This window comes from Eumetopias jubatus, unplaced genomic scaffold (assembly GCF_037043125.1).
Source record: "Eumetopias jubatus isolate StellerSeaLion01/CBP00866 unplaced genomic scaffold, mEumJub1_p1.0 scaffold_6, whole genome shotgun sequence".
Lineage (NCBI taxonomy): Eukaryota > Metazoa > Chordata > Mammalia > Carnivora > Otariidae > Eumetopias > Eumetopias jubatus.
Genome location: NW_028274812.1, coordinates 26,497,936 through 26,520,149, shown reverse-complemented (window position 1 = coordinate 26,520,149; position 22,214 = coordinate 26,497,936). Strand labels below are relative to the sequence as shown.

General features: G+C 38.0%; 1 protein-coding gene across 4 annotated transcripts; it reads left to right on the top strand.

Annotated features, from left to right (window-relative positions):
* Nucleotides 1-5,224: 5,224 nt before the first annotated feature.
* On the top strand, nt 5,225-17,445 carry CCDC28A (coiled-coil domain containing 28A). 4 transcript variants are annotated; one of them, XR_003612016.2, is made up of 7 exons: nt 5,225-5,570; nt 7,307-7,506; nt 8,193-8,356; nt 11,058-11,212; nt 13,038-13,060; nt 14,186-14,618; nt 16,799-16,867. XR_003612016.2 is itself a non-coding variant. In XM_028121432.2 (7 exons), the coding sequence occupies exons 1-6, from the start codon at nt 5,316-5,318 to the stop codon at nt 14,193-14,195; spliced, it is 807 nt and encodes a 268-aa protein (XP_027977233.1). In that variant the 5' UTR covers nt 5,225-5,315; the 3' UTR covers nt 14,196-14,233; nt 16,799-16,834. The 4 variants fall into 4 exon arrangements, 3 of the variants coding, with proteins under 3 accessions (XP_027977233.1, XP_027977232.1, XP_027977231.1); XM_028121432.2 differs by having other exon boundaries at nt 14,186-14,233; nt 16,799-16,834; XM_028121431.2 differs by lacking the exon at nt 16,799-16,867 and having other exon boundaries at nt 14,186-15,409.
* The last annotated feature ends 4,769 nt before the right edge of the window (nt 17,446-22,214 follow it).

The following is a 22,214-nucleotide window of genomic DNA, read 5'->3' as shown; positions in this document are numbered from 1 at the left end:
TAGAGCTTCATCCCCCCTTCCCCCCTGTATAAAATTTATTTCTCTTTGACAGGAATTATGACAACTCTTAAAAGAGTGGTAGCAATTAAGGTTTTAAATAACATTTTAAGATGTCCTTGTTAGAGATATAAACAAAGTGCTATGAGGGTCCCTTCTACTCTTCCCTTCTTCCTTGCCTCCTTCCCTCCATCCCCACCTTCTATTTTTTCTTCTGTACTGTAAGCTATCCCTACAAGCATTTCTTACCAGTCTTGTGGTACTCTTTGGTAATACTGCTACACTTAAATTAAAATTCAACCAAAGAGAGAAAACTGGATGGAAGGGCTGTCATGCAGTACAGCTAATTCGCTGGTCCATGGTATACTTTGTTTTCTGGTTCAGCCTATAACACAAGCCTTCTTCTAAAGTTGGAGTGTTCCTAGGACAAGAACTTGGAGAAAAGATATTGGAAAGATGAATTGTCCTCTTGCTGGTATCTTGCTGGTAACCATTCCCTAATCCTGTTAACTACTCTTGGCCATAAAAAGGAAGTGTGAATGTGAAATTGCATTAAAACCTTAATTTTGGTGGAAAATCATAAACTAAAACTATCCGAAATATTAAGTTGAAAGATAATTACTCAAATAACAATTTCCCAAAACTTTTGGATTAGTTTCTTCATCAGATCTCCTTGGTATGAAGGCTGGTATACCAAAACACAAATTGCCCACCTAAAAAACAGCATTTTCCTGGGCATTAGTGATGTTATCTGATTGACACTGAGACTAGGCCTAGATCTTTGGACTCTGGAGTTTAAAGAGGAATTGTGGAAATCACCTTCCTTTCAGAAATAAAATTAGAGAACTTCATCAATTCACAACACACACATTTATCCAGGATCTACTTTGTGTCACATTCTATGCAATGTGCTTAAGATACAAAATAAAAACATGATATCTGCCCTCCAGGAACTTATGGTCTAATGAAGAAGACAAATAAATCAAAGGCCATGTATGTAAGAATTCTGTAAATGTCTAAGTCTTTGTAATTTTTCAGGTCTGCTGTTTACCCCTTGTTTGTTTTTCCAAAGCAGCTAGCAGTAAAATACAATTATAAGCATCTCTGTGTTTATTCTTGAGCCCTTCACTAATGCCTAACATGTACATCTTAGAGTATACCCTGGCATTCTTTCAGTTTCGTGAATATGGCGAGCTCATTTGTTTTAGGGCTTAGCTGTTTCCAGAGCCAAGCATGCAAAGAAGCATTGAGCCTGACCTATCCTGGCCTATGCATTCTGGTATGGCGGAAAAGTAGGGGGAGGAACACTTAGCAAATGATGAATAGGCTTCCAAACAAAAACAAAACAAAACCTCTTCCCTATAAGAACCATAGGGACAACAACGGGATGACTCTTTTCCAGGCACTAAGGTAGAATAGCCATTTGCTTTGGGTTGAGATACCTGCCTTTTCCTTTAGAATGTGACCTTCTCAAGGGGAAGGACAATGCATGTTTGTATGTCAAGAAATTAGGAAATGAGGATGTAAAACACTGGCCTCCAAACCCATTCATCACCTGAGGACTTACAAAAAATATTCCTGATTCAAATGAAATGTGAAAAAAAACTGATGACATTTATGATGCTATTGCAAATTTGAACATTGACTGGATGTTTAATAATATTGAGTAATTATTACTGTTGGAATAACAGTGATATTATGGTTATGTTTTTTTCTATCTTTTAGGGATCAATACTGAAATATTATGAATTAAATGATGTCTGGGATTTGCTTCAATATAATAGAGAAGAGGAGAAAATGTAGGGGGAGTGGTTTAAGTGAAACAAGATTGGTCATGAGTCAATAGGTGGATAATGGGTACAATGGGTTCATTGTGCTATTCTGTCTTCTTTGATACATGTTTGAAATTTTCCATAAGAAAAATATTTTTTTTTTTAAAAGAGAGATTCCTGAGTTCCCAAGAGATTCTGGCTTATTATGTCCAGAGCCTGTGAACCGCTATGTTGGCATCACCGTCACTACCAGGAGATTCACCAATAGCACTCCTCCTTGCCTACCTATGCTACAGAGTGTATTAGTGGTGGGGCTAGAGAGTGTTGTTGATCAAAGCTCTTATCCTTTAAATATTGTCCTTAGGAAGAAGGCATCTTATTAGCATAATTTACAAAAGATGTCCATTTAACAGTAATTCCAAAGGAGGGATTTTTGCAGCTTAAAGGAAATTCTAGTAAATCTCAAAGAACAAAATTTCTCTTAGGGAAGAACTCTAGATTTCAGGTAAAAGAAATCACACTCCAAGCTGGTACAGCCACTCTGGAAAAGAGTATGGCAGTTCCTCAAAAAGTTAAAAATAGAGCTACCCTATGACCCAGCAATTGTACTACTATTTACCCAAAAGATGCAAGCATAGTGATCTGAAGGGGCACCTGCACCTCAATGTTTATAGCAGCAATACTCACAATAGCCAAACTATGGAAAGAGCCCAGATGTCCATCGACAGATGAATGGATAAAGAAGATGTGATGTATGTGTGTGTGTGTGTGTGTGTGTGTATACACACACACACACACACACACACACAATGGAATACAACTCAGCCATCAAAAAAAAAATGAAATCTTACCATCTGCAACAACATGAATGGAACAGAGGGTATTATGCTAAATGAAATAAGTCAACCAGAGAAAGCCATTTATCACATGATTTCACTCCTATGTGGAATTTAAGAAACAAAACACAGGAGCACAGGGGAAGAGAGGGAAAAATAAAACAAGACGAAATCAGAGAGGGAGACAAACCATAAGAGACTCTTAATCTCAGGAAACAAACTGAGGATTGCTGGAGGGAAGGGATGGGGGGATGGGGTAACTGGGTGATGGACATCAAGGAAGGACCTGATGTAATGAGCACTGGGTGTTATATATAACTGATGAATTACTGAACTCTACCTCTGAAACTGATAATACACTATATGTTAGTTAACTGAATTTAAATCAAATAAAACTAATTTTAAAAAAATAAAAATTAAAAGATATCACACTCCAAATTGTACCTCTGTGGCTCTATCTCATGCACTCTATCTCTTAATCAGTACAATCTGCCACACAGACCTCTTGCTTCCTCAAACATGCCAAGCTCGTTTGTGCCTAAAGACCTGTGGTTTAACCATATATTTTGCCCAAGGATGGTCTTCCTCCAGATCATTCCACGGCTGGCTCCTTGTTTGTTTTTCCAAAGCAGCCAGCCGTAAAATACATTCATATCTCAACCCTTAAAGTTGCTTTTTCAGAAGGGCCTTCCCTGACACTCCCTCTTCAGTACCCCACACCTTACAGTAACACCCTATAATCTTAAGCTGTTATTTCAGAGAACTTTTCACTAACTGAAACTCTCTTGTTTGTTTACTAATTTATTGTTCATCTCCTTTATCAAGATTATAAGCTCTCTCACTATAGGGCTTTTATCCATCTGGTTCATAGATGCCCTCTGACCTCCTACAACAGTCTCTGGCCAAAAAAGGGACTCATACAGAACTCTGAAGACCTGAAATATGTACATTTGTATGGATATCTTCTTGTGTCCCTACATTATATTAGGGGTTGCAAATGTAAATACCAGAGACCTCAGATGAGTACTAAAGGCAGAAGGACTTAGAGAAAAACTAGAAAGCAATTGAAATGATCCAAAGGAAAGAGTCACTTGGCAGCTTGACCTATTGATGCCAGGTTACAGTGCCGATCTAGTGTGCTCAGATCTTCCCATTATGATTAGAATGCCAAATGAATGAGAAGACATCCATTTATTGTATTCCTTCCATTTTAACTGTTAGCAACCAATCTGAAAAAAATTAGAATAGCATGTGAATCACCAGTTTGCAAGCTCTGCTCATACAGATAAAATAATTCAGAGATTAGTTAAGATACATTGAGAAAAGATACCGAGAAGATTGTACCCTACAACATTGTTTGTAATGGTGAGAAATGGGAAACAAACTAAATTTATCCATCACTAGAGGAATTCCCAAATAATGTGTGGGAAACTTATTTGACAGAATACTCTATAGCCAAAACAAATGAAGTCTAGCCATACGAATCGATGTGGATAGATCTCAAAAACAGAGTTGAATGAAAAAGCCACGCTGTAGATCAATACACAAAATATTCGTGTAAAACTTCAAAAGCCCAGTCATTCTATATATTGCTTATAAACACATAGTAATAGTGAAAGCAAACCTAGATTAACAAGCTGCTTATCAAATTTAAGATCATAGTTGCCTCTCAGAAGGGAAGTAGAGTGGTACAGGGAATAGGGGCACCCACTTATTCTGTAATGTTCTATTTCTTTCATTTAAAAATATAAAAGGACAAAATATAACATCTTACCATTCTGATGGTATACATGAATGTTCATTCTGTTTTTGTTTTTAAAACATTTCCAAATTTTTAAAAATGGAGGGAGTGGTGGTGGCAAAACATCCCAAACTGGAATACTTGGCTTCTCCTTTACTCTGCCTCTCTAGCATTGATATATTGATATCAGTCTCTAGATACAGTTTCCTCAGTAGCAAATTCAGGAGAAATATGTGGTACTATCTACAAGATCTATAAACCTAAAACTATCCAGAGTCTCTAAAGATCTACAAACCTAAAACCTCCCCAACTCTAACACCACACGGTAAATAATATCCAGACTAGGGAATGAAACATGGATTTCTCCCCTCATTTAGGATAGTCCATCTCTCACAACCCACAATTCCTTCTCCAGAAGAAATATGTATAATGGAAGAACTGTCTTGGTGACAGACAGAGGTGGATTTATTAAGCCTTTCCGAGTGTCAAGAGTCCTCGTCTCTAAAACGGGGATTATTAACACCTACCTCGTACAACTATAGTGAGGGTGAGAGATAACGTATGCCTAGGGCCTGAACAGAGTAGCTTTTAATAGTAATAAAATCTCATTTAGGGGCTTGGCCGGGTCGCTAGACAGAATCGCGGTTTTCCACGCTGCCTTCCAAGCTAAAGTTGGTTTACCTTGAGACGTCCCGGCGAGGTAGTTGATTCAGTTGCTATGGCGACACTCCGGTTCCGCCTCCGGGCTTGCTCGAATAGCATGCTGGGAATTGTAGTGCGTGGGAACTGACACTCACCCAGGGGGCGGGGCAGCTTCCGGAAAGGGCCCTGAGTTTCCCGTTCCTGCCTCTACCGCCATCCCTTAGCGCTCTGTGCGTCTGGGCCACAGAACCCAAAATAAAAGCCCAACTATGAGTCTCCCTTTCCATGTCCGCCTAAAGTACAGTTGAGGGCAGGAGAGTGGAAGCAATGAGATACCAAGGGCGGAGACGGGAGCCGCACTGGCGGGGCAGGAAGAGGCGAGGCTCCAGCCAGGGGTACGGAGGCTCCGCCTCCTCACATCACTTCCGTAAACAAAAGGAGCTGTGGAGGACCTGGGGCCGGGATGTGACCCCGGCTCAAGCTGCAGCAGTAGCGTCGGCGGCTGCAGCTGCGGCGGCGGCTTCGGAGGCTCCGGGGTCTTTGCAGGTTGAGGAACAGGACCCCGATCTTCTCCTTCCTCAGGTATGAAGTGGAAGGAAAAGCGCTCCCGCAGTGTCCCTGTTAGGCCCCTTCCACCACCCGCTCTGGCCATTGCTGAATTCGGAGAGCTGAAGGGTCACCGTGTCGGCTGATTGGGGAAAGGGAATGAGGTGAAGTCAAGAGGGACTCCTAGTGGTCCTGTTTGGAGGCTGTGGGTTCCTGGCAGTCAAAACCACTGTGTGAGTAACTATGAGCAGTCTGCGAAGGCCGCCTTTAAAAGCTTCCTTGCTACGTGATGTACAGGAAAGATTTCGGTTCTCTTGTGGCAGTGATTTGCCTTCCAAAAACGGATAAATTTCGGGCCTTGGCCCTTCAATACATCATAGTTTAAGCCACTGTTGGTTTATTTGCATTACTTTACTTCCTAGGGTTTTTTTTTTTTCTTTTTCTTATATCACCAAATGTTCATTAGCATCACTAAATTCGAAGGTTAATGTGTTTATGTGTAACACAAGTTTATACAGATCCTTACCTCTTTGGAGAACTGATACCCATTGTCTCTATTCAGTTGCTTATTAAAATTCCATTTAATTTGTGTTGCATGCTGAAACAATGCCAAAATGTCTGTTCTGTTACTAAAGGAAAAATTGTTAGCCAGGATTTGAATGAATTTACACTTGGTATCTAGGATTAAAGACTGGTCATTACAGCCTTTCCTTTAAAACCTTTTCTTCTCTGGAAGTATCATAGTTCCAGTTGTGATTGTCTAGAGTCAGCCTGAGTCAACTGAGCTGAAATGGTTTAAATTCCAGTGCTAGTGGCACCAAGTTTAGATAAGGGCAAAAAATCTGTTTTCATTAAAATTCTCAATTATGTTAGGAGTGTAATCAGTGGATTTGAATCTTTTGGAATGGTCATAGCATGGTTAGATTCCACACAATGTACACAGAAAGGGCTAATACTGCTAAGGCACTTTACAGTCTGATGAGGTAAATAGCCATGTAAATTTCTCATCTCATGATACGGAAAACAATATAATTAAGAATTTAATAGTGTGCATAAGTAAAAAGAAAATGTAGAAGGGTATTTTTTGATAGATGGCTCTTAGGAAAATAAAGCTGATCAATACATGAAGGAAGGGGGGAATATTGGACCTGTGTTCTCTATGGAAGGGCCAGCTGGAACTTCATAGTGTAACTTTTTTGATACTAGCAAACCTAAACATATATAATACATTTTCGTGTATCCTTGGAAATAGGTAGAGAAAGTATATTCAAAATAGTCATGAAACAAATTTAATTTTATAGAACTTAAGTTGATCAAGGACCTAGGATCAGTTTTATCCTTAGGCAGAGACTGAGTTTCTGCATGGTGGTTGAAATAAGATTTCTAGTTATTAGTTAAAATGCAGATACCCCTTTCAGTTATACATCTGTTTGAATCTGGTTGGTTCTTCTAAGAATAAATTTAAGCAGGGAGATTTAAAGACCACCTAGAGCTTGAGTCAGGCTGAGAATATCACATGGCTATTTTGTTCATATTTTTATGTATTGTTCCCCTTCTATAATGTAGGCTTTTTGAGGACAGGAACTTTGTCATGTTCACTACCTTCTTCCCAATATCCAGAATAGTGCCTGGCAGGTGGAATAGAGTAAATATTTGTGGGATGAGTGAATAAATTCTTGATATATTGCTATCAGCCTATGAAATGGGTCTTTAAACCTCTTTCATTTTTGTATATTCTAGCATGTATGTATAATTTTGCTGTATTTCCTTAGGTCACAGGAAGCTGGCCTTGGTGCAGTAGGGAACTTAGAACAATGGAGGAGCGGAAAGTGAAGAGGAGGAGTCCTAAGTCTTTCAGTGTCCACTCTACTCAGGTTGTTAATGCCAAAAAAAATGCCATTCCAGTTAGTAAAAGCACAGGGTTTTCAAATCCTGCATCACAGTCAACTTCACAGCGACCAAAGTTAAAAAGGTGAATTTTTTTTTCTTTCATATTATCACAGCAACATGCTATCAAAGTAAATACTAAATCCAGTAATTCTTGTAACACTTTTTTTCTCTTGGCTTAACTTTTAAAACAGTTGAGGCACATATTATATGTGATTTAGAAAAAACGTTATGAAGGTAACAGTGTGTAGGGATTAGAACATGCAGAATGAATGATCGGTTTGAAGGCCCTTACTTTGTCTCCTATTAAAATAGAATGAGAAAACTTATGGACACTGTTGATGCACTAGCCGGAAAAGGGAACAAAATATACAGGTTTTTTTTGTTTTTTTTTAACTAAGCTGAGAGTGCTTTGTTAATTTTATTTTTTTAAAAAAGGGTGGATTCATTGTTGTCATAGAGATGATTTGTATTTATTGTAAAAATTCAAACACAGGAAAAGTTCAAAGAAGAAAGTTAAAACATTAAAATCCTACCACCTAGAACTACATGTTATTAATATTAGGTGAACATCATTATTCTTGAGGCTCTAAAGGAAACAGGAGCAACAAATTTAAATGTGATATATAATACTGCTACATGTATGTGAGTATTCTGTACTATTAAGATATTTGGAAAGCAAGATAATATATATATTATATATATGTATAATTCTCTCTTTTTAAAAGATAATCGTATGCAGTTAATGTTTTTATTGCATCATCTTTGCAGAGTGATGAAAGAAAAGACCAGACCTCAGGGTGGAGAAGGAAAAGGTGCACAACCAGCTCCCATTCAGCACTCTTTCCTCACCGATGTCTCAGACGTTCAGGAGATGGAGAGAGGGCTTCTCAGCCTTTTGAATGATTTCCACTCTGGAAAACTTCAAGCATTCGGCAAGCCATAGATATTTCCCCTTTGTTTTTCTCTTCAAGATGTTTGCATCCTGTTTTCTGAATTTGTTTTGCCATTCATTTTAAAAGTATCATTTTCTTTTATTAAAAGAAAAAAAGTCCAGAGGCATAAAATACAATCATCCTAGATTTCATTTGTCAAGGATTATAATTTGTTTTCTAAAATTTCAGGAAAAAGGGTTATTTATTTATTTATTTTTGAGAGAGAGAGAGAGAGAGAGGTGGGAAGGACAGAGGGAGAGGGAGAGAGAGAATCTTCAGCAGGCTCCATGCCCAGCATGGAGCCCCACGCAGGGCTCGATCTCACAACCCTGAGATGAGGACCTGAGCCAAAATCAAGAGTCAGACGTTTAGCCAACTGAGCTACTCAGGCTCCAGGAAAAAGTTTTTTTAAGAAGGGAAGGTTGGTTGAAATGTTAAAGTAGGATTACTATTATGGAATAACTATCCTAAAAGTAACAAATAAAAGGAATATTCTTCATCAGTTAAATATTTTAGACTTAATGTTTTAGTTTGGGAAAGTCTCAGGATCATTTTTCTTTACCTTTTAAGCCTAAACTTAATTCTTGCCCACCATTCCTTACTTTTGAATTTAAAAGAATCCGATTTTCTTGTTCTTCCATGAAGATAGAGAACAGTTAACTGATTGTTACATTAAAACAAGTAGATATTTTTAGATATGAGTTCACAAAGTATATAGTCAGAGTTTTTGTATTCAGATTGCAACTTACTTTATAAGTCTTACCTGATAAAATTATGTCCTGTATTTTTTATAAAGCAATTTGAAAATTATTGAATGCATACATACAGAATCTCACACAAATGCATAAATGTCATCAACATACTTGCTGGTTTTTTGAAGCCTCGACCACCAACACAAGGGTAAATAACCACATATAAAACTGGGTAAAGCTCCTGAAAAGAGCAATTCAACTGCTTAACAAACACACATGCAATAGTAATAAAAGAAATATCACCTCATACAAACAGACCGGCAAAATTAAAAGACTGGTAATACCTATTACTGGTGGAATTCAGAGAAGAGTTCTTTCATAAATTGCTGATGAAACTAGAAGGGTCCATGTTTGAAAGTTTTTTCTTTAACTCTTCTCATTAATCTTTCCTGGGAATCAGTGAGTCCTTCATATCTACCGACTCATTTTCATCTGAAGGAACATTTTTTTCTATTGTTAATTGATTTCTCCTCCATCTGTTCCTTTTTATCCTTTTGGAGCTTCTGTTCTCATGTTAGATCACCTGGATCCCTTATGATTTCTGCTTCTTTATATTTCTACTCTAATGTTGTCCCCCACCTTTTCTCTCTCTATATATATATATGTTGTATATTGATACATTTATATGTCTGCCAGTATATACATATGTACACACACACACACATACATACACACACCCCTCTCTCTTGGGGTATTTCTTCCACTTGACCTTCCAGATTACTACTAATTGTTGAAAAACAAAGGAAATACGAGATATTTTCTGTGAGGAAAGGATGACTTTTAAAGAGCTTAACTAGCTTCAAAATTATCAGTAGTCAACATAATTTAATATTGTCGATTTATGAAGATACAGAGCTAGCTGGAGGAAATTATAGTATAATTTACATAAATTCTAATGGATTCAAGATACTTCAACTTTAGCTGAGCTGTAGTATACCTTTGAGAAAACCAAGGTTTTTTAGAAAAATATTTTAGTATCAAGAGGTTATAGAGACAAGGGGCACCTGGCTGGCTCAGTCAGTGGAGTGTGTGGCTCTTGTACCCAGGGTTGTGGGTTCAAGCTCCACGTTGGGTATAGAAATTACTTAAAAAAATAAATCTTAAAAAAAAAAAAGAGGTTGTAGAGGCTATACTTATCTGTATGAAAATATGTAATTTATCATGTACTGTGTATATATTAGCTACCCTGAGCAGATAATGCCACCTCAGAGAACTCTGGTCAATAAATAATGTAAGACCTGTCCTTTAGCAATTAAGCTGTCTTGCAGTAATGAGTATACAACTGGAAATATTACACGGTTTCTCATGTATCATAACATTCATCATAAATATTTTCGTTTATATTTCTTAAAGGAGGCATATATAATTGGTGGCAAAAATGATTCATGGTTGACATTCTTATAGGACTCTCAAGTTCACTTATTATTATAAAATGTTAGGTCACTCAGTTCAAACGGCAGTTGTCAAATTGAACATGATTAGATGATGCTGTTGCTTCTAGAAATGATATTACTACTGAAAAAAAGAATTTTCTTTTCCTAAGGGATTTTTGGTTTTTGGGGTTTTGTTTTGTTTTTAATTTTTAAAATATTTTACTTTCAAGCAATGTCCACCCCCACCATGGGTCTTGTACTCCTAACCGTGAGACCAAGAGTGGCAGGCTGCACCGACTGAGCCAGCCAGGTGCCCTGATGATTTTGTTTTTTACAGAAAACTTTCCTATCTGACTTTCTTAGTGCCCACAGTCATTTCTTAGATTATCATTGTTTTCCTGTGAAAACAGGATTTGATTTGTGATTATACACAGAAAACATTCAGTCATTAACAATGCAATTTACAACAGAAAGAAAGCTAATTTCTTGTGAGCACCTTGACTTTAAAAGTTTTTCCTCAAGGCAGTTAGTTTGAACTGTCCTAATCTTCATTAACGTTCTGGGATGTTCCCTCAGGAAATGAATGTTCCATTGAACAGATGGAACATGTTCGGGGAATGCAGGAGAAATTAGCTCGCTTGAATTTGGAGCTCTATGGGGAGTTAGAGGAACTTCCTGAGGATAAGAGAAAAACAGCCAGTGACTCCAATCTGGACAGGCTTCTGTCTGACGTGAGTGTAATTCTTTTTCTTTATTCCTTTCATAAAAACTTTTTATTGAAAGAAAGTTCATCATTTTAATCATTTTAAAGTATACCGTTTAGTGGTTTTTGGTACATTCACAGTGTTTTGCAGATATCACCACTGTCTAATTCCAGAACATGTTCATCACCCACAAAAGAAACCCTATACCTCTTAATTCTCCCTTCTCTTCGTCCCTTAGCAGCCACTAATCTACTGTCCATCTGTATGGATTTGCCTATTCTGGATATTTCATATAAAGAGAATCACACACTATGTGGCCTCTTATGACTGGGTTCTTTCACTTAGTGTAGTATTTTCAAGTTTCACACATGTTGTATTCTACTTTTTTTTTAAAGAAATATATTTCAAAGAAATTGCCATATTTACATCTAAGCATATATTCTGAGAATGCTGGCAAATCTAAAAGTGAAAGATTCCCCACTTCTGTACATACATGATAAGATCTTAATATATAGAAGATCATGACATGATTAATACATTTTGTGTTATTCACTCAGATGGTTACTTATTTCTAAATACAGAACTGTATTTGGTATTTAAAGTAATTTAGTACATTGCTATGTGTATTAGCTTGCTAAAGCTGCCATAACAGAGTGCTATAGACAGGCTACACCTGAAGTTTATTCACAGTTCTGGAAGCCCAGAGATGAAGATCAAGATGTCATCAGGGTTGGTTTCTTCTGAGGCCTCTCTCCTAGGCTTGTAGATGGCCATCCATCTTCATCTTTACATGGTATTCACCTTTTATGAGTGGGGTGCCCATGTCCAAATTTCCTTTTTGGTAAAGACAGCAATCATACAGGATTAGGGCCCTCCCTAATGACCTCATTTTAACTTACTGCATCTTTGTAAGACCCTGTCTCCAAATACACTCACATTCTGAGGTATGGAGGATTAGGACTAAAACGTATGAGTTTTGGGAGGACATAATCCCATCTATAACTCTACGGGGTATGATTATTAAACTGAAAGGTGTTAATGAAATTTGCCTCTTTAAACATAAAGAAAAATTGGTACTTTAGTTTCAGAATAGTTTCCATATTCACTAATGACAAAAAGGTTTCATTTCTGTTGCTTCTCTTTATCCTTTGAATAAGTAAATGTGTGGCAAATGATATGCCCATACTTTTAAAGTTTCAAGCCTGTGTATTTTATTTCACATCTACTGTGTTCAGTCTTGCCAGTATTTCCTTTTACTAGTCCCTCTTAATAAATAAATGCAAGCTTATTTTGCAGTACATTTAGGAAGATGATTATGGTATGGTGAGAACACTGAATTTGAAACCAGAAAGCCTTCGTTTAGTCTGGGGTTTGCATTCTGGTTATATCTGTATAACTTTGTCAATTTAGTTAACATTTCTGTAATTTTGATTTTTTCCTCTGTAAAATAGGTGTGATTAATTCTACCTCATCCTGAAAACTCAATGAAATGTGAAATCTTTTTGTGATCCAAAGATTTTAATCATTAAAATGGCAACTTTTTTAAAACTATTAATAAAGATGATCACAATTATTCATGGTTTTAAGAATCCTTATAAAACTCCGTTTTTTATTATCTGGTTTCAGTCTCTTCTCATATTTGTGTTTAATAAAGGCTAAAGTTACTTTATAATTATTTTGTATAAGTGAATTTCCCAGCCTGGAAATTTTTGGAAAGTTTTTTCAATATTTTACTTTTTCATTTAAGAAAGCTTAAATGAAAAATAGTTTATTTTAAAATGTGTAAACAATTATCTACTTAAGATATTTTTCTTAAAAAAATTAAAATTAAATTTGTTTCTTTGTGTTACAGTTAGAAGAACTGAATTCTTCCATGTATCCTTTTGCCTAATATCAACAGTGAAAAGTTTACAAATTGTAACTTCTGGTGAATAGCTCGATCAAGTGAACAAAGACACCTACTCTTATTTACGGGGGCCATTTCTCTTCCCCTTTGGTTTCCAAATGGAACTTTTAGTTGTTTTGTATGCTGCCCCCCATTTTGTGTTTCTGGCTTGTTCTGCTTTGCTTTGTATTGTTTCTGGATTTTTAAAACAATTTTTAAAAAAATTAATCAGGAGAATTGAGGATTAGGCTATTGCCGTAGAAATTTTGAATCTTGCATTCTTTAAGTTAAATAGCAGTTGGATATGCAGACATAAAATGCCATACTTAATTTACTATCATTACAGGGGCACCTGGGTGGCTCAGTCATTAAGTGTCTGCCTTCGGCTCAGGTCATGATCCCAGGGTCCTGGGATCAAGCACCGCATCGGGCTCCCTGCTCAGCAGGGAGTCTGCTTCTCCCTCTCCCACTCCCCCTGCTTGTGTTCCCTCTCTCGCTGTGTCTCTCTCTGTCAAATAAATAAAATCTTTAAAAAAATTTTTTTTACTATCATTACATGGAACACTTTAGATGCATATAAAGTGTATTATAGGATTAGCTTAAAGGAAACCACCAAGGCACATGTAAAATATCCAGGTTTTGACATTTCAGTTTGGAGCAATTATTTCAGGAACTTTTCAAAATGCATTTTTGGACATGGTCCTAGGTATAGTGTGAGATTATAAGAACAATAAGAAATGATCCTGCCTATAAAATAATTTAATTTGAGAGTTTAGTCCCTTTGGACTAAATAATGGGATACTAAAAAGGATACTGGTTGTAGAGTCAAGAGATTTGATTTTTGAAATTTGGTTTTGATAATTAACTTTGGGTAAATTGTTTAACATCTCAGAATGTCCTCTGTAATATGGGGTAATTGCTGCATGTAATGATGTGTATATGAAATTTTCCAAACTGTAGAATATATATATATATAAATTACTATTATTGTTAATAACATATACTATTATTAATTGCTAAATTATGCAGTAGCAACAATGAAGAAATAGAGAGGTATATACAAATCTAGTAATAACAATCATTAATCTTATTTGAGTCCTTAACTATGTGCCAAGTATTTTATGAAGGGCTTTACATGCATTTTCGTATTTGGTCCTACCCTTGTAAGTAGGTGGTATTATACTTATCATTTTACAGATGAAGAAAATAGGGTTTTGAGAAGCCACATAAACTGTAAGGGACATTAACGTAAATATCATTGCCAAGAAGGACTTAAATTTGAGGATTAGATATGAGTTAACTACGAGGCTTCTCTTAGTAGTTCCTAGTTCTTTTTTCTTTTCCTTATATCTATTCTGAGCTTTATATTCTATGCTTTATATTCTTTCTGTGTGTATGACACATCAGTATCTCCTATCCTCTGAGTTTTTGTTAAACATTTAAGTTTATTTATCTTACCACTTTGCTTGATCCAGTCACCACGGTTGAACAAGATTACATGATAGAATACAAGAGCATGGGCTTTGAATTGCTTGGTTTCAAATCGTGGTAAGCATGTGTGTAACCTTGAGCAAAAGTTTGGCAACTCTAGTTTCCTCATTTGTAATAATTGTTCTCTCTGTATTCAGACTTTCCCTCCTAACTTCCCTCTCTGTCATCAGTTGCCTCTGTTATTTCAGTCTCCAAGATTATTTAAATTCCTTCTGTGACTATAGCAGACATTGCTACTCAGTCATGGCACTATCTGCCATTGAGCCTGAACGTGGGCAGGAAATTATTTGCCATTTCTTAATTACAGTTAGTTGTCAGGCATCATCAGCTCTGCCTTTTATTCTTCCTTTATTCCTTATCCTCATAACTTTATTCCATAACCTTTCAAATGTCTTCTGTTCCAGCCCTAGAGCTGCACTAATATGGCAGCCACTAACCATGTAGCTACTGAGCACATGAAATGCAACTAATATGGATTGGAATGTGCTAGAACTATAATTTGTATACCTGATTTCAAAGGTTTAATATGGAAAAAAGAATGTAAAATATCTCAATATTTTTATAATGATTATATGCTGAAATGATAGTTTTTTGATATATTAGTGTAAATTAAATATATTTTAAAAATTATATCTATGATGTGCATTATATTTCTTTTGGACAGTGCTGCTGTAGACTTTAGACAATACCACTAAATTATTCTTCCTAAAAATACCACTCTCATCTTGCCATTCCTATTTCAGACCAAGTTTTTTACCATGTCAGACTTTCTTTGTTTTTTTTTAACATTTTATTTATTTATTTGACAGAGAGAGACACAGTGAGAGAAGGAACACAAGCAGGGGGAGTGGGAGAGGGAGAAGCAGGCTTCCCGCAGAGCAAGGAGCCCGATGCGGGCCTCAATCCCAGGACTCTGGGATCACGACCGGAGCTGAAGGCAAATGCTTAATGACTGAGCCACCCAGGCACCCCCATGTCAGACTTTCTAAAGGCTCTCAGTAGTATGATCTCAACCTACATATCCTCTTGTATTTTTCATTATTTTTCATTGCCACTAAGCTGGTTCTCTGGATGTCTGAGAACACATCATGTTCATGCTCATCTTAATGCCTTTGTTCAGGTTGTACTTCCTACCTAGAGTTGCTCTGGCCTCCCCCTTTCCCTTATCAAATAACACCAAAGCTGACCACTTCCATAAAGCATTTTATTTGTACTTTGAACTAGCATTCTACTTCATTATCTGTTGATTTTTGTATATGTTAAATCTCAGCTTTCCAACTGGACAACAGTGTCTTTGATGGCAATACTCGTGTCTGTATATTTTAGCAACCTCTGCTGTATGTGTATTGCTAGCATTTAGTTGTTCTCAGTGTATCCATAGCATTGTTTGAATTGGGTCTTGAAAAAATGGATAGCAGGTGGATCATACAGAGAGATGAAAAAGGAAAATGAAAGGCAATGATGATAAGAAGGAAAGGGAATAATATTGACCTTATTGACCAATAAGATTTACCTTGTTTATTCATTTGGTTCATTTGTACTTTGTGTCAAGGGGCCCCACGTGGGCCTCAGGTAATAAAACTTTAGTTTATCTCATTTGTACCCTTTCACACAACTTAAACAGGAATTCCATCCTGTTTACAATCTTCTTAAAGAATAATTTAGAGGGGGACCCCTGGGTGGCTCAGTCGGTTGAGCATCTGCCTTTGGTTCAGGTCATGATCCCAGGGTCCTGGGGTCGAGTCCCGCATCGGGCTCCTTGCTCAGCGGGAAGCCTGCTTCTCCCTCTGCCTGCCACTCCCCCTGCTTTTGTCACTCTCTCTCTGACAAATAAATGAATAAAATCTTGTTTAAAAAAAGAATAACTCAGAGGACTGTAAGAAAAGTTTTAGACCTATGATGATTCTATTTTTGACTCTTACAAAGAAATTGTTTTCCCAAGGATGATAAAGTGGTGTCCTCTCAAATGATTGTTTTTTAATCTGGTAAGTTTTCATATTTGCCTCTCACCAGTTCCTTACCATGAAAATCGTTCTTACCACATTAAAATAATTCTGTGTTCTATTAGAACCTGAAACATAATCTTGATTTAGTGACTGTTTTTAAGCCTTCAAATTCTGGATATGGTATAACTACTTCACTATATCTAAAAATTGTCTTATCACATCCAGGTTTCTCAGTGACATAGGCACTTTCCCTTTAAACATATTTCCTTTATTTTAATACCTCTCTTTTAGCTCCTCCTGAGTGTAATTTCCCATGATTTAAAAGAAGTACTCATTACAGAATGAAAATCTTCTTAACTGATGAACTCAGACAAAAACTACATTTGGCAGATGCCCAAGATGTTCCAAATACTTCTACCAGCTAAAATGACATGCGGTCGCATTCTTGTGGCTTGAAGACAAGCAGCATTCTTTACTTTTCCAGCTGAGTCCAGTAGCAGAATCATCTTCCACAATAAGGAATAAAGTAATTAAAGTGCCAGTGTGATGATTGTTTTCACTCCTGCTTTTAGTAAATTTGCCTTGCTGTTATTTGCCATAACTGGAGCCTAGGCCTTGTTGAAGGCTTAATCAGGAAATGCGATGTAGAAGTTGTGCTGCTATGCTTTCTATTGTTGCCTTACAGGGGTTATACTTGAAATGCATTGTGCAAAATGTTATTTATAGGGCTGAAGGTTTATCCTTCCTGAGCTCACCAAACTTATTCCCATGTTGATTATAAGTTGATGATGCACAGGCTTTTTGTGGCAGCCCTGCTTCAGTTTACGTTAGACAATCAGTACACACACTGGTGTGTTTTCCAATGGCCAGTGCCAACAAATTGGTAAATGAGTGTTTGTGAAATTTGCTATTTTTAATAAAGTGATTGTTTTAAATTAGTCTTTATTGTTTCATTTTGAAGAAACCTGTAGTCTTCAATCTGGGAATACAAGAGTTCAGTCCTCAAAAGTACAGTGTTTATAAAATTGGGGGTTCTGTAATTTTCTTCCAGATTTTGCACCTTGTGCACATTTCAGTGTTGGTGTCGTCATGAAAAGAACATGGGCTTTAAAGTCAGACCTTGATTTGAATCCCCATCCTGCCCCTTAGCTTTCTATTCATGCACATTTACTTCTTTGGGTTTAACTTCTGGTTTTCATCCAGAAAATGAAATTAATAACCAGCTCATAGTCATAGTGATTATGAGGAGAAAGGAGAAGTGTATAAATTGCTTATCACAACAGCTAACACCAACAATGTATAGCAAACATTAATTTCCCATTTTACATAGCTTATTTTGAAATAATTAACTCATACCACATAAAATACACCTTTTAAAGTGTACAGCTCAGTGGTTTTTACTGGATTCACAGTTGTGCACCTGTCACCATAATCTGTAGAACATTTTCATCACTTCCATCTTTCCAAAAAGAAAAACATGGGCAGTCACTCCCCATTTCTCAAACCCCCCAGCCATTGGCAACCAGTAATCTACTTGCTGTGTATGGGTTTGTCCATTCTGGACATTTCATATAAATGGAATCACACATGATTTTTTATGATTGGCTTCTTTTACTTAATATTTTCAAGGTTTCAGGGTTTATCCATGTTGTAGCATGGCTCAGTACTTCATTCATTTTCATGACCAGATCATATCCCATTGTGTGGATATGCCACATTTTGTTTATTCAACCATACCTCAGTTGCCTTCACATTTTAGAAGAGGCCCATGCTTCTTCCTTGTTTCCAGGATAGAGAAACAAGCATCTAATTTGGTGGGAGGGTGAAACCCACTGAAAGATATAAATCTCGATTTTAGTAATTTTTGGCATTCTGAGTTCCAAGAATTTTGGCCAACTTATCTAATGGGTCTTTTTGATACCCCTTTTAAAAATGAGAAAATTAGCAGAACATTAAATACAATCGTCTAAACTTTTCACGTGGGTTGAGAGGACAGGGATTCCAGGGTGGGGAAACAGCATTCTAGGACCCGACAGAGCAAAAGGAAATTTTGCCATGTGGCATGTTTTTCTTGGATGGGTCCTGAGACAGAGTAAAGCAAAAGCTGTTTCCTGTGGATTAGTGACAGAGCATCAGATTGACGTTGTTTATTCATTTGGTTCATTTGTCCTTTGTGTCAAGGGGCCCCATGTGAGCCTCAGGTAATAAAACTTTAGTTATCTCATTTGTACCCTTTCACACAACTTAAACAAATTAAAGGCAACAGAAAAAAAAAAAGTGCCTGGATTAAAATAAAACCTTTAGAATAGGGACGCCTTGGTGGCTCAGTCGGTTAAGCATCTGCCTTCAGCTCAGGTCATGATCCCAGCGTCCTGGGATCAAGCCCCGCATCGGCTCCCTGCTCAGGGGGGAGTCCGCTTTTCCCTCTCCCTCTGCTCCTGCACTCTCTCTCTCTCAAACAAATAAAATCTTAAAAAAAAAAAAACTTTTAGAATAAAATTTATTTATTATGTAGATGTTGTATATTCCTTGTAGACAAATTTTAATTACCGATGATTAAAAAAAAAAAAATTCTACCAGAGCAAACCATTTATCCCTTTTTTGTGTTACTTCCAGATCCCTTAAACTTGTTTACTTTGATTTTGGTTCCTCCTGTAGAACGCTAAAATTGTTAATAAGTATCAAAATAGTCTGAGGATTTGCTGAAGATAAACCCCACCTTTCCCATCACAGGCCTTTAATATTGCTAGCTTCAGTGTCCCATCTCCTCTTGGTTGGGGTCCCGCTGCCTGGCGTCGGCCCCTCTGCTCGAAGCCCTCAGGGGTCCCACCCCAGGCTCCCCGGGGGACGGCGAAGGAGCCGGGACCCCAACCTCGCGGGAGCCCGGCTGCTGGGTCCTGCCGCGGGGAAGGCGGGGGAGGCGCACGCGGGTCCAGCAGTCCCGGGCCCGCAGGCGCTGACGCACCGGGTTGGGCGGGAGGGGGGGGGTGTTGTACGTCCCCATGGAGACCGCGCCCCGCTGCGGCCACGTGCTCAAGCCCCTGCTTTTCACTCCGCGGTCCAAAGAGGAGGCAGCGGCTCCAGGCTCGGTCCCTCGGCCACCTCCGGGAGGTAAAGCCCTTGCTTCTGGGCCGCGCATCTTTTGCTTGGGACCCCATAGGCAGAGCGCCCGGGCCGGCTTAGCTTCCCCACGCAACCCCTGGAAGACCCTAAGCCGCGCTGAGGAGGGCACTGCCACCCCCCCCCCGCCCCGCCCCATGACCTTGAGAACCTCCGCAGCCCCACAATTATCCAGAAAACCCTGCTGTGGCTCTGCGGAGAAACAAAATCATTCTGCGTAGGTTTGAGTTGGGCGGTGGCAAGGCACCTGAACCTCCTCCAGAGCATTCATTAGGGATAGAAATGAAGTCAAGTTATTGAGCACTTTGGAAAACACGGATTTTCATTCGACCCCAGACTGGCTCACAACAACTCCTTCCCTCTTTCTGCCAGTTCTCACCCTCTTTCCTACCATGGAGTCCCAGCGGTGTGGGGTGTGGGGAGTGGGGCGTGGGGCGGAAAGAGGGGCGCGGGGCGTGAAGGGGAAATAACAGACCTGATGTGAATACGGGCCCTGGTTAGAATTGTATCGTTCTAGGAATTAGTACTATGCTAAGATTTGATGAACAGAACAAATAATTAAAGACATGATACTTATATTTTTTCTTTTTAAAAGTACTCATGCTGCGCTTAATAATTCTTGGCATAAATATTAGAACAGAATATCCTGACATCATCCATATCAAAAGTTCAGCACAGCCCCGGCCACTGTTTTCAGGCCCATCTTGACATTTGTGCACCTGGGGAACCTCAAAATTCGTGCTCTAAAACTTATTTCAGAAGGAGAAAGTAGAGATTAGGGACTTGAAAGTTTTAGAACAGCCGTAACTGTTTATTTCTCCTGAACGAGTTTAAATAGTTGCTTCTTGTTGCAGCTCTAATTTTATAGTTTTAGATTTACTTATCAGTCAGCCAATCCAGCATTTGATCACGTCCAGTTTGGGCTCACAAACATGGCATTTCTTAACACCTCTTGTGCTATCAATAGTGCAGATTTCCTCAAAACATGCCATCACTTTCACTATCCATTACTTATTTGTGCATTAAAAAAAATTATAGACCAGTTCATGTTCAAAATAAGTCATGTTTCTACATGTCCTGAATACAGACATTTAACTTATCGGGAATAGTCTTTTATTTCTGTTTTTCACTAATCACACAAATTTTTCTTGTACTCTGGTTCTTTTTTTGCAATCTTTAGAGCCAGATAACTTTTTTTATAAAGATCGTATTGATTTATTTATTTGAAAAAGAGAGAATCTCAAGCAGACACAAGCTAGTCCCAGATAACTCTTGAGAGGCATACGTAAGGGGTTAAACTGGGGTTTCTTCCTTCACTCCTAGTTTATTCCTTCATACTGCAAGAGGAAGACTTTTTATAGAATTTTTTTTCAGTGTAGTGAAAAGAAGGGCCATATGCACCCAATATTCATAGCAGCAATGTCCACAATAGCCAAACTGTGGAAAGAGCCAAGATGCCCTTCAACAGATGAATGAATAAAGAAGATGTGGTCCATATATACAAAGGAATATGACTCAGCCATCAGAAAGGATGAATACCCAACTTTTACATCATCATGGATGGGACTGGAGGCGATGATGCTAAGTGAAATAAGTCAAGCAGAGAAAGTCAATTATCATATGGTTTCACTTATTTGTGGAACATAAGGAATTACATGGAGGACATTAGGAGAAGGAAGGGAAAAATGAAGGGGGAGAAATCAGAGAGGGAGACAAACCATGAGAGACAATGGACTCTGAGAAACAAACTGAGGGTTCTAGAGGGGAGGGGGGCGGGGGGATGGATTAGCCCGGTGATGGGTATTAAAGAGGGCACGTACTGAATGGAGCACTGGGTGTTATACGCAAACAATGGATCGTGGATCACTGCATCAAAAACTAATGATGTACTGTATGGTGACTAACATAATAAAATTTTTAAAAAGTGCATAGAATCTAAAAGTTTCTCAGGGAAGTAATTGTCAGGTACATATTTTAAAAGTTTAAGTGACTTTTCATAGACTCTGAAATGTTGAAAATATAGAACATGCTTAAGGGATTAAACTGTAGAGAATAAATGAATCATGGTACAACTTGCATGTGTGGATCATAAGAGAACACAAATGTAGGTACCTCTGTGGCAGGGAACAATGTTTTGTTTCTAATTTCCTTTCAAGTCGTTTTGTCTCCTACAGTGGAGCAGGACTAGCCTAATTTACGTGTCTCCACCTGTGTAAGAAATCACCTGAGGAAACAGTTAATGGCAGTAAGATTCTGCTTTATCCCAGTGACAATTTAGCTCTCTCTATGGACTGGCAATTGCCCAGCCATCTCAACCCTTAATCTGCTTTTGGTTGTTGCACAACAGGCTCCTCCCCACCTCGCCCACCCCCCCACCCCCCACTTTTTTTTTGCTAAGCAAAGAAGAGCTAGTGTCAGTTGTTGATTTCCTCATCAATAGCCAGTGGTATGGTCAACCATGCAAAAGAAATCGTATTTCCAAATTAACCCATAGCAGTCATACATCCAATTTAAGTTACACTTACTCTTTAGGGAAGATCCAGCATAATTTTTAAACTTGATAACTAATTATTCCCTGTCTGACCTC